Source organism: Gavia stellata, chromosome 27 (assembly GCF_030936135.1).
Source record: "Gavia stellata isolate bGavSte3 chromosome 27, bGavSte3.hap2, whole genome shotgun sequence".
NCBI lineage: Eukaryota > Metazoa > Chordata > Aves > Gaviiformes > Gaviidae > Gavia > Gavia stellata.
Genome location: NC_082620.1, coordinates 422,733 through 435,473, shown reverse-complemented (window position 1 = coordinate 435,473; position 12,741 = coordinate 422,733). Strand labels below are relative to the sequence as shown.

Here is a 12,741-nt window from a genome sequence, read left to right as displayed (position 1 = left end):
GCTCTGCCTCACTTCCCCCCTGGGGAACTCAGCAGGGAAAAGACAGGAAACAGATGTTGTGTTAATTTGTGCTCGATTAATTTCGACAATGACTTCCACACCCTCCGCAGCGCCGCAGTGCGTGCACACGTTGATGCAGGAGCAGGGAGCTGGCTGGCTCCCGCCAGCCCCGGTGCAGGGGTGTGCAGGGAGCTGTGCCGTGCCCGCTGCTGCACGCACTTCAGAGCACCCATGTGTCCCTTGGCCAAGGGGCAGGAGTGTATCCTGGGTGTCACAGCACTTTCTATGGGCTCATCTCTGTGGTTGGAGAAGCTGAGGCATAATAAAAGGGGTGCTGCTGCTCACACCTCCAGCAAAGCACACAGATAGCCTAGCCCCTTTCCATGTTTTCTACCTGAGTGATGGGGTGCAGAGCAGGTCTTCAGTGATCCTAGGACAAACCTGGGCATTTCTGGAATTCAGAAGACAATTTTTTTAAAAGAACCAGAAATATTTTTCTCTCGTGGCAGTGGCTTGACTTTCACACCCTTTGCCAGCATATTCCCCTGAAATTTCACTGAAATTTGCACCTGGAGCTGCTGCCTTTTCCAAGTTGCTTTAAGCTCTTTAGGAGTGAGAAACAGAGTTTTCTCCTAAATGCAAGATGCTGGGGGAGTTCTGAAGATGTACATCACTGAAATGACTGCTCTGATCACCCTAGTGCTAGCAGAAGGCACAGCGACACCTCCTCCCCAGCAGCTGCAGGTTGAGGAGGTTAAATGAGGAAGGACTTTCCCATCTGAGAGGGGAGAAGGAAGCGGGCTGTCTTACAGGTATCACGGATAACCTCTTTCCAATATCGCTTGTGTGATGCCCTCCCCTAGCCGTGCCCTGTCCCTGCAGTGCTGGCGGCCACATAGCAAAGCTGTCGGGTGCCGGTCCCAGCAGATCTGCATACTCGTCATCTCCCACAGTCACTGGGGTGAAGTCTTCAGGCTCAGCTCATCTGACCTGAGCATCAGGCTCCTTCTCTCTGGGCTGCTGTTGGTTTTGCATCTGTAATGAAGCACGGGTCACCACTCGCATAAGAAAACACCATTTTTGCCCTGTCAGAGCAAGCCCGGAGGTTTTTTTTAATGTACTTGAAATGCTGCTTAAAAGATTTGTTTTCCTGCTCTGTGCACCACTGCTGGAGCTTTGCTTGGCTCCCCCAGCCCCCCCCAGACAGCGCACAGGCAGGCAGGGCATGCAGAGTGCCAAGGTGGGGGGCTGCTCCCTGTCAGCTGCCTTCAGTGGTGCAGGCAGAGCTGACAGCCTGAGGAAGGTGCAGGCAGGAGGGTGCTGAGGCTGTGGGGGGCGATGGTTTGGTAGGCAGAGCAGCAAGTGCTGCAGGGGTGCCAGTACCTTCCCCAACATCTGCAGGGCTGCCTCTGGGGCTGCCCCTCACAGCGGGACTCGGGCATGGTGGTGGGACTCGGGCATCTTCAAAGCCTGTTTGTAATTCCATGAAAAGGTCAGAAGGTTTGAAGTCCTCCTCTGCTCCTCTTCGTCCTCCTCCTTCTCCCATAGGAAGAATTCAGGGGTCCCAGACCTGTCCGTGGGGGATGTGATTGGGGTGCGTTGTTTGGACAGGGATGTGAGCTGAAGAGGTGGTGGGAAGCCCCCAGAGAAGGGAAGGTCCGTGGGTCCTGGTGAGGGGTTGGCGAGGGTGGGGAGGAAGACATGTGAGGCAAGAGCAAGCCCCCAGAAGTGTCCTGTAGCCCCCAACAACTAAGTTCAACTTGTCCCTCAGCTATGGAGCTAATTTGTTTGCAAAACCTCACTGTTTCTTCTCACTTCTCATCAGTCAAAATCACTTAATATCCCTCCCTTGGATGACACAAATGTCCCTGTCCCTCTAAACTCACCCAGACCACCCCTACATTGCAATCCTGTTTGCTGCAATCTGCTTTTGCCCAGTATCTCCTCCCCAGGCTCACCCTGCTGCCACTGCTACGCTGAATTTTAACCCCAGAGCTGTCAAGCTGTAAGCTCCCGGGTTTCCAGAGCCAGCCCCCCGTCCAGCCTCTCAGCTGGGCTGAGCACTGTGGGCTCACACCGAGGAACCAGACTGACCTCACCTTGCCTGGGAAGAAGGGGGCTCTGAGCCCCCATCGACCCCCTTTTCTTGCTGAAGTCCTGTGTTCACTGCACGCTTCCCCTTCACCCTGCGGTATGCACCCTGGAACTCATTCTCCAGCTGGAAAGTGGCCTGTTTAGTTTGTGCATGGAGATTGCATGAGCCAGTAGAGACCCTGGTGTGCACCACGCAGGTGCCTTCCTGCTGCCGCTGCAAATGTCAGGTTGAGCACCAAGAAAAGGGAGTTGCAGACATGGTCTGGAGGATTTGGAGCCCTCCCAAACACATACTGCCATCAGTTTCTCAGACTCATACAAGCATTCCCATCTGCAAACAGGGATGCACTTCACCCAGCTCTGCATCAGGGTGGGCTGTGAGAGTTACTGCCCAAATTAGTGCTGGTAAAGTCTGCTCATCCTCATTTTCCTTTGGCCTGTGGCAGCAGTGATCTCTCCTGCAAACGCAGCTGCAGGGACAGAGGGAGTTCATCCCGGGGTTTGTGATGGCACAGACTCCTGCATGCCCCATGCTCACCTGGTGTTCAGGGACATCTGGAATGACCTGTTCTCTCTCTGTCCCACAGTGGGATTCGATCAATGAAATGGATGAGTTTTTCAGCCCCATCCACACCTACCAGGTCTGTAACGTCATGACCCCCAACCAGAACAACTGGCTGAGGACCAACTGGGTTCAACGGGACGGCGCGCGGCGGGTCTATGCAGAGATTAAATTCACACTGCGGGACTGTAACAGCATGCCAGGTGTGCTGGGCACCTGCAAGGAGACTTTCAACCTCTACTACCTGGAGTCAGACCGGGACCTGGGCACCAGCACCCGGGAGAGCCAGTTTATGAAGATCGACACCATCGCAGCTGATGAGAGCTTCACCAACGTGGACCTCGGGGTGAGGCGCCTGAAGCTGAACACAGAGGTGCGGGGCGTGGGGCCACTGAGCAAGAGGGGTTTCTACTTGGCCTTCCAGGACATAGGCGCTTGCATCGCCATTGTTTCGGTGCGCGTGTACTACAAGAAGTGCCCGGCAATGGTGAGGAACTTGGCATCCTTCTCCGAGGCTGTGACTGGGGCGGACTCGTCCTCCTTGGTGGAAGTGCGGGGAGAGTGCGTGGGCCATTCGGAGGAGAGGGACACCCCCAAAATGTACTGCAGTGCCGAGGGAGAATGGTTGGTGCCCATCGGGAAGTGCGTGTGCAGTGCTGGCTACGAAGAGCAGCGGGATTCCTGCATGGGTGAGTCCCTGCTTCTTCCTAGCGGTGCCTGCAAGGGGAGGGATGGCTGCAAGGGGCTCTTGCCTCTTTGGGGAAGAGCTGAGGACCGAAGCCTGCTCACAAAAACTTAGACAGCCAGCCTCTATGGAGGCCAAGGGTTGCCCAAGCCTTTGCTAGCCAGCTTCAGGCTTCCAAAATGTGTCGCTAGTACCACCAGCAAGCTTCTTGGGAGCTCCTGTGAGCCTGACCATGACAGGTTCTGGTGCACAGGGCATGGCGTTGGGATGGGGACTAGCTTTGCAGCGGGGGCTGGCATCAGGACAGGGGCTGCCCTGGCTCCATTTTTCCCTGCCATGGAGCGCGTGGCCCAGAGGTCCCAGCCCGGTGACCCCAGCAGCTCTGGTTGGTGCTGAGATCTCTGCTGGTGCACTCCAGCAAAGCACAACTTGGCCTCTCTAAAATGCCCCACTGCTCGCTTCCCTTTGGCAGGAGTTTTGAAAGCGAGGAAAGCGAAAAAGAAAAACACTGAGCTTTTGTGAAACAAGGTTATTACGTCCATCCATCGCCCCTCCCCGGGGCTGCCGCAGAGCCCTGCCGTCGGGGGGTGCAGAGAGCCTTCCCACGGGCCCTCTGTGCCGCCGGGCAGACTTCAAGCTGCCAACTGTACAAACTGTGATAAGGAAGCAGGGTGACCAGCAGCAGCCGTGCACCAGGCACAGGGATGTGTGTGTACAGAGCACGGTGCTCAGGGCTCCCGGTGAGAGCCCTCCACACAGATTTGTTTGCTCTCGGTTTCTTTATGGGATGTGTTTAGGGGTGCAGCACAAATAAGAATGCGGGGCCTTTGTTTGAGTTTTGTGGAAACGTCAAGTGGAGCATTTGTCTTAGGGAGACTTGACACAAGGTTAGGACGTCTGACGCTGGACTGGAGGGGATCCAGGTGCTATTGGGACTGGTGCTGGCCCCAGCGGGTCCCCAGCTATGCAGAGTGGGAAGGATGGGCAGAATAAATGCTTCTATCCAAAACTCCTCCTGTCTGTGACCATTGATTTGAAAGACATCCCGGGATAGATCTGATAATTCAGAAAGGGTCGTCTTCTCCCACGTTAAAGAGCAGGTGCAAAGTATGCATGGGGCCAGGGAGGGGGCACTGGCACGGGCTGCCTGGATGGCTGGGTCCCAGCTGCACGACTGCAAGGAGCTGCGAGTTGGAGGTTTGGTTCAGAAGGGCCAAACGCCCCTCCCCTGTATTCCCCTCCTGCACTCCTGTACAGCAGACTGCCCCAGAAGATCACCACCCCAAAGCCTAGAGGCAGAGGGAAGCCCTGGGGTCCATGTTGTGCTCAGCCCGCCTCATTTTCCTGTGTTTCCTTGGATATGTTTGTCTCTCTCCTAGGAGCAAAGCTGTGGGAGAGCTCCTTCTCTGCCCTCCTGCCCTTTCCTAGTGGGATTGGCCCACCCGTAGGTGTGGCACAGGAGGAAGCATGGTCCAACCTGCCTCCCTGGATGCAGTGGACATGGGCAGAAGCTGGCCCTTCTGCATGCAGACAGACTCAAACCCATGCTGCTCAACCAGCAGTGCTCTCGGGAGAAGCTCTCCAGGGCTTGTGGCATCACAAACAGGACAGAAATGTTACTGGACTTTCTCTGACCTCAGTGTCGTCTTGCCCTCCTGCCTTCCCTGTCCCATTTATCCTCAGCAGCTCCTAGCACAGGGAGTTTGATAGCCCAGCATCAAGCAAGCAGGGGCAGCACCTTCTTCCTAGCATCTTCTTTGGTGGGTGGGTGTGAGGCCGGAGTACATATATTTACACACGAAAGCAAACAGATGCAAATCTCTGATCTAAGCTTTTAGTGCTTGATTGGGGCAGAGTTAATTTTTCACAGTGAAAAGTGCCTTTCCGGAATGATTTATAACCCCAGCAGATCTGTCGGAGTTGGAAATTAGCCGTTTTAATTGTCAGGCGGACAAAAGCAGGATTCCAGTGGCTGTCGCCCCAGCAATTTTTCATTCTCCGTCACAGGGATGAGATGATATAAATCACTCCTTGTGGCCCTAATAATCTTTCTATAAATATCAGGGAAATTCATTTTTTGCTTGGGGGAAAAAAATTAGAGAGAAGATACTTTGCCTCTATAGCAGTGTTTAAAATGTGACTCCAAATTAATTTCCTTCCGCCTTTCACAGCCGGACGCCTTATTTGTCAAAGCTAAAGATGTTTGAACAGTGGAAGTTTCTCCCCCTCCTCTTTAACGTTCATTTTTCTAAGGACCTGCCAGAGTGATGGAAGACAGCTCAAGAAACCAGATCATGGCCAGAGCTGTTCCCAGCCCTTCAGAGGAGAAGGAAGGCGGTGCCACAGAGCTAGGAAGGACGGGGTGAGGTGGGACGTGGTGGAGGGTGCATAGGAACCTTGGGACTCCTCTGCCTCTCATCCCCTTTACTGTCAGCCATCACCTTGGTTGCCCCTTTCTTTGGGCAGGAGGGCGGTGGATGGGATCTTTGACTCCTTGCACTTACTCCGGTGGGATCCACACGTCTCATCTTGTGATGTCCTGGTGTTTGCCGTAAGGATGTGACCGGCAGCTTCCATGGGATCGGCGGGGGGCAGATCTCAGCCCAGGGGCACTGGGGTCAGGACCACGCTAAGGTTGCCAGCTAGCCTGGCATCAGAGATGTCACAGCCCTGCATTGTACAAGACATTTGTCCTCCGTATCTGTGCCTCGTGCATCTGCCAGATTTATCTTCAGAGGCACAGGACCCACTTTTCCAGCTGTGGCTGGGCATGGGTGCTGCAGTGCCTTACTGGCAGAAACTGGCTTTGAGCATGAATTGCCACAGCTGCTGATGGGGTTCTAGGGTCTGCCAGCTCCTAAAATTCCCAGCTTCTAGTCCCATGGCATCTTCTGCCACAGCCACGCCAAGGATGAAACTCCTCGGGGTCTCTCTCCCAGGGCAGCACAGCCCTGCTGCCCCACTCGCTTTTGCCCTCTGGTTTCAAGTCTCTGAAGGACTTTGCTTCCCTCATCCCCCATCATCCACAGCCAGCCTCAGATGTGCTGCTCTTTCCTCCTTGAAACCTATCAGTCCACAGCAAGACACGTTAGTATCTCTCACACACAGCAAATAGCAACTGTTCTGCCGAAATAGCAGAATAAGCAATAGCATAAGTGAAAAGGATCTGTCCCAGCAATTTGTCAGATAAGAAGACAATCAGCATAATTCACCTTATTTATATACAGCTGCTGTACAGGACAAATAGAGACCCATTTCAATAAGGTCAGTGCAATTAGAGAAATGAGAAAGGGGAGCACTTTAATCCTGGGACTGCTTCTGTGGGAAGGGAAGAAACCAACAAGCTACCTCCTCGACCAGCCGTGAGGCTGAGAGCTGGGACATGCGTACCACGTCCTGTGGATGGATGGAGGGGTGGACAGGGAGGCTCAGGCAGGTGAGGACAGTGGCTCTTCACCCACACCCCTCCTACCAGCCCTGGCTAGCCCCTCTTTGGGGAGGGCTGCTGGGCTCCTGAGCCACCAAAGCTTTGGGGCTGTGGCCCTTGCCTCGGGGTCAGTTTTTTGGGACAGATCTGAATTATTCCTTGGGCTGTCACGAGCTATCAGTGAGCAAAACTGGAAAGCTGGGCTAACATCTGTTTAGTTGACCAGAAGTTGTACACGTACAGAGAGTTGGTTTGGACCGTTGGTAGCAGTGCCATGGCTACGGATCACGGTGCTGCTCTCTGGGAGCTGACACAAACCCATCCACCCACCCAGCCAGCCAGCCGCCAGCCACGGTGACCTCCAGGAGTGCAGAATCTCCCAGGAAGCTTTTTCTTTAACGAACAAATGAAGAAGGGTAAAAGAGAAGGGACAGGACCCCTTCCCTGCTGTCAGAGCGTGTGGATGAGCCTTTGGCAGAAATGCAGTTCCCAAAGAGCATCTTTGTGGTATATCCATATGTTTCAGGAGTGGGACTTGCTGTTCAGACGTTTTTGTCAGAAGTTTGGGACCAGCCATCTTAGCTTCCAGGTGTCCTGATTGCTCTGGCTGCTTTCCCTCTGCGATGCTTGGGGGCTTCAGCTTGGCTGTTGCCTTTGGCTGCAAAACAGTGATGAGGGAGCAACAATTAAGCAATTACTGCTCCCTCAGCCCGTTTGCACGTGAGGGTGTTTGTAAACTGCCAGGACTGAGCGAAAACAGGTACCAAACAGGGGTCTGATGTGTGTGGCTGAAGGAGGATCTGGCCCTGGGGTAGACTTTACCCAGCTCTGCTTAAGCTGAAAAAATGGCCTGTGCCCTCTGGACAAGGAGAAGAGAGGGAGACTGTCTCTGCTGGGTCCCTTTCCCTTCCAGCTCCCAAACTGAAGGATAGATGGGAGTAGGAGAAGGGCTGCTGGCCCCTCATGGACAAACCCCTCTGCTGCTGGGGTCTCTCGTGCCTCCTGTGGCACACGGCTTGTGGAAATGGGTCTGGAGAGTCTGGTTAGCAATCTGGAAGCCAGTTAATTTTTTCCAGTTGGTGGGATTCATGCTTATGAACCAATCAGCAAATTTAATGTACCTTAAACCTTCCTCGTGGGCAACTTTAATCGAGCAATTAAAGCACCACAGCATTGCTAATTAAGAGGAGAAAATACCCAGCTTGGTAATTATGTGCTTGTGAATACAGTTTTGCATCTATGGACCTTTATGAAGAGAGTCAGCAGAGACTGACTTTCCAGCTGGTGGGGCAAGGGAGGAGCAGAGATATATGGTGTGAGAGGAGGGGAAACCCCGGCCAGCTGCACCGCATCACCCACGTACACAGCCCTAGCCACACAAGGTCGGGGTAAGCCCTGGAAACACCAGAGGACAAAATGACCCATGTGAAGCCTTTGGCAGGGGAAGCCAGGTCAGAGACATGGACTCCAGCTGTGCTGGGCTGGGCAATGACCTGCAGCCACAGCAGCAAACCTTTGCAGCTGTGTGAACAGATGTGGTCCAGATGCTGATGTGGAAGGGGAGGAAAGGTGGAGGCGTGCGACCTGCTCTCCTTGGGCTTGGATGCAAGGGGACAGACCCCTTTGCCCAGTGTACTGCAGGTGGGAATGCTGCTTGCCCCTGGATGCCTACCCAGGGAGACCACAGCCTGTGCTCCCTTCCCTCAGTGCAGAAGAGGTGAAGAAGCAGGGAGGAGGAAAGATATGCTAGTGGGTTAAAGGAGCCCACCAGAGCCTTGCTCCATTCCCTTCTCTCCCCAAACTCCTTATCCCTTTCTAAGTCAGAGATGCTCTGAGAAGCCCCCGGTTTCTCACCTGTTTTTCTGCAAACTGATTTTTTTCCCACCTGTGTGAGAACATCACAGAGCAACCATGAGCTCCTTGTGTTGTGTCTTCACATCAAACAGCTGATACAGGCTGCTCGGTTGGGAACAGGACACTGGTCTTGCTAGGCTGACTCCAAGCAAAACCCCTTTTTCCTGGCTCTGAGCTACAGGGGGCCCCAAAAAATGTGCCTGGGCGTCACACATGCCTCTGCCAATCAGCAAACCTGGAATTTCAGTGCACCCATTACCAGGCTGCGCTCCACCTCCCTTAGGTCCTGTCTGGAAGCATATGTACCATATATCAAGGTGACAGATAAATGTGTGTCAAAATACCCTGTCATCGCAACTCCAGACAAACATGTTGGAAGTCGTTTCGCATTTCTTTGCAAATAGGGGTGGATTTCAAGCAGAATTTCTATGCAAGCCCCAGCGCACACATGCCAGCTGTGAGCTGCAGGCTTGGTGGCTGTGTTGCACCTCAGTGATGCCTGCTCAGAGTCTCCTGTGCCTGCTGGCAGGGTACCAGGCTGTTGTACCCACAGCTAGACTGCACTGAGTGCCCACCACAGAGGGCCTCTGCCATGAGTGTACAAAACTTTCAAGGGCAGGAGCAGCGATAGTTTTGAAGATGTGCTATGGGACTTATGCAAATGTCCTTTCTGTGATGCCAGGCAAGAAAATCAAATAAAATTAGTGACTCACAAGATTTGCATTGTTGGTTTGCAAGACAGTCAGCCGATTTGTAAAATACAGGCAATACCGGCTGGTAAGATTATATCGCCTTCTGTTTATCCCATGCAAAGCCCCGCACCCTAAAAAAAGAAAAAGAAAACAGTTTCTTTTCCAAACCACATAAGCTAGGACTGTTCAGGATCTAGGTATCAGACTTCAGATGGTAACAGACTGCAAAGAAGATGTGTCAGACACACAAATAGCTTGCAAGGCTTGGGCTGGACATTAGGAGAAACTTCTTCTCCTGGAGGATTATCCAGCCCTGGGATGGGATCCTTGGTTTCACACTTGCCTCATACCAGGACTTCTAGCTTACAGTCCCAGACCTGGCTGCTAGTTAGTCTGTTTGGATCCCAGCTGTGATGGGCTGTGTGTGCATGGCTAATTCAGCTCAGTGAGCATGCTGGAGAAGGCAGGCTGCAGGACAAGGTAGTCTCAGTATCTCCAGCACCTTCACTCCCTTCTCTAAAACTCAAGCAAGTACCCAATTGCATTTGCTAGGAAAACAAAACAAAGCAGCCCCCCTCCTCAACACCTGAAAAAATTTATTTATTTTTCTGGTTAAGAACAAACAAAAAGGACAGAGATGACTGCAGAGCTGCCCTTTCCCCACCAACAGAACAATAAGGTTTTTGTCCCTGGCTGAATATTTTGTTTGCCACTTTTCCTCTGAGTTTGCTGTGTTTAGCTGCTGACATAGATGAAGGGTGAAAATGATGCTAGGCTGGCGTTCAGGGTATTGATGGGAACAAAACAAATTTCATTTGTGCTTGGTAGGTCTCTGTAGTCCCTACAAGAAGTGCCAAAGAGCAGCTGGAGTGTGATGGATGGATCTGGCAGCACTCAAAGACCTTCACCAGTTTTGGAATGTGTTTTTTTCAGTTTGAACTCTTCTTTTCCACAGAATTTGGCCAGGTTCAGGTCACTAATACAGGTTGTTGCTCTGGATTGCCATTGTGCAGGTGCCTGGGAAGCTGTTGCTGGGGAGTTCAGAAACAGGCAGCCTGCAGGAAAGACCTGGCATTTGGCACCAGGACTTACACTGGAGATGGTGTAATACAACGGGAGGCTGGGGACCTTAAACTCACTACCAGCATATTCAGAGGCTTGATGTGATCGCCTCGCATGGGGAAGATGCTCCTCATCCCACAGAGCAGTAGGATTTTGCCAAAAATTTGTTCTGTACTTGGCATGAGATCCAGACCCCACCCATGTCACCACTTCTTGTGTGATGACTTCTTTCCCTTCCTGAAAACAAGATGCTGCTGCTGACACTTCCCCGTGAAGGAGAAAGGGATCCAAAAGCCGGTAGCACTCAGCTGCGCGGGGGCTGTGCTGGCCCCTGTGATGCTCTTCACTTGCTTCTGCTGGAGTGCTGGGCACCCTTATTTTAAAGCTCAGCCCCTGTATCTATCCATAGCCATATCATGTGGTGAGAGCGCTCACATACCCTCCAAAGCTGCATGCTGGTTCATGCAGGGACTGGGATTAAGTTCTTGGTGTTTTGTATGTCCTTTCTTCATTTATGCATCTTTGCTCCCTGAAGGCTTGCAGCAGGGATGCAGGGTTACCTCCAGCACTGTCATCTGCAGGGGTGGCTCCCATTTGGCCCCGCTCCTTCCTGAACACAGCATTTTCTGGGTTTGTTTTTAGTCTGGTAAAAACTGTGTTTTTTTCAGAAGCCTTGGATAGTTCTGTCTAAAATCCTCCGACAAGACTGAGTTTTGGAAACAGCTTTTTTCTAATTCTAGCATTAGGCCGCCTGTTTCCATCTGATTCCTGCAAGCTGTAGAGTTTCCCCAAATAAGCTTTATAAAAAAGCCTTCACGCCGACAGCCTGCCAGGCTGTCTCACCTACATAAGTCTGCACAGCATCACCTCAACTCTGCTCCTGCAGAAGGATGTCTGTACCAGGCAGCAGAGCAGCACTCGCAGCAAACTGGGATTTGGATGTTTCCTGATTTTTTTTCTTTATTTTTTTTTAAAAAAAAGTTGTAGGGGAGAAGAGCAGGATAGAGTCAGGGGCGCTTTCAACAGTACTGAATTCAAGGCAAGAGGCAAGACCTGCTGATTTTTCTACGGCAGTGCCATGCAGATGTCCAGTTTGGGATGCAGCCAATCTGGACCACCATGGTTCCAGTCTACACAGCACTACAAGTGGGATTACTCCACTTAGAAGAGCAGGGGCCTCCTTATACAACTTGTCCTGGTGGCCGTGAAATCTGGGTGTTAGGCCTGAAGCTGTGCAGGGTGTCCTTTGCTGCATGTGCCATTTGCTCGCAGCCTGATGCACAGGGTTTTGCTAGCTTTGCAAAACCTTCATGGGTGAGAACTCCCCCTGTTCCCCTCTCTGCAACGTTCGGGAGTGCGAAGGAGTGTGAAATGGGTTGAATTATGGGAAGAAGGGCCAAGCAGTGGGGAGGTGATGTGAGGTGGAGTCTGGGGTGATACGAGACAAGTTCAGGTGTGCAGAGTGGTGTGACGGGTTGTAAGGTAGTATTTATTTGGGGTGGGAAGGGTTGTGAGCTGTGCAAAGGGGCTGCAAGGTGGGAACTGGGCTGTGTGAAGGGCTGTAAGGTGGTGCTCAGGGGCTACAGGTAAGGCAGTGATCGGGGGTGTGAGACAGTGCAGGGGCAAGCAGCATGCAAAGGATGCATAGAGCTTCAGCAAGGCCGTGGGGCAATGCATGACCAAGAATTTGCCTGAGAGAGCCAGCCCAGCCAGCCCCCAAAACCCCCTCCAGACCACCGACCAACTTGGGGACAGAGCCTGGGGTGGCCTGGGATTGCAGGGAAGGGGGAGCACAACCTTGCAAAAATGCAATGTTTGGGGCAATGAGGCAGATGCCTCTTTTTAAGACATGACTGTGAATAACATGCTTCTGTTTTAGTGTCTGTGTCATGTGGGAGCTGAGATTGGAGGCATCATGCTGAAACTGGATTGAAAGGAGCTGGGATTTTCTGTGCTAGCTTCTCCTGCAGCCTGGAGGGCTCTGGGACTGGTGCCTGTCTCTGGCTGTCACAGTGGCTACAACACCCTTATTTCCTTCTCTATCTCTTCCCAGCACTGCCAAAGGGAGGTACATGGCTGCTTTTCTGGTGCTTGCTGATGCTCAGCTTTGTTGCAGGGTCAGGGAAGGGAGCAATTGGTGGCACCAGGGCTGTGGAGCTGCCCCATGGCACCCTCTCAGCCGTGCCCTCCCCCTGCCCGAACCTCCTGGGCTGAGGATGGAGCTGAGAAGGAGTGTCACGGGGTCGATGCTTGCATTTGCAGCCCCACTGAAGTAGCCCTTGGTGGTCCCACCAGGGCCACCTGCAGAGCACTAGTCCCAGACGGCAACTTCAGACTGAGAAGAGTGGCTTGTTCCCGGCTAGCA

At 52.8% G+C, this 12,741-nt stretch overlaps 1 protein-coding gene across 1 annotated transcript in view; it reads left to right on the top strand.

The window, feature by feature from the left end:
• EPHA8 (EPH receptor A8) overlaps positions 1–12,741 on the top strand; it is a 50,720-nt gene that overhangs the window by 19,630 nt on the left and 18,349 nt on the right. Inside the window, exon 3 of the mRNA XM_059829936.1 lies at positions 2,682–3,345. Within this exon, the coding sequence (XP_059685919.1) occupies positions 2,682–3,345 (664 nt within the window). The remainder of the gene's footprint in view (positions 1–2,681; positions 3,346–12,741) is intronic.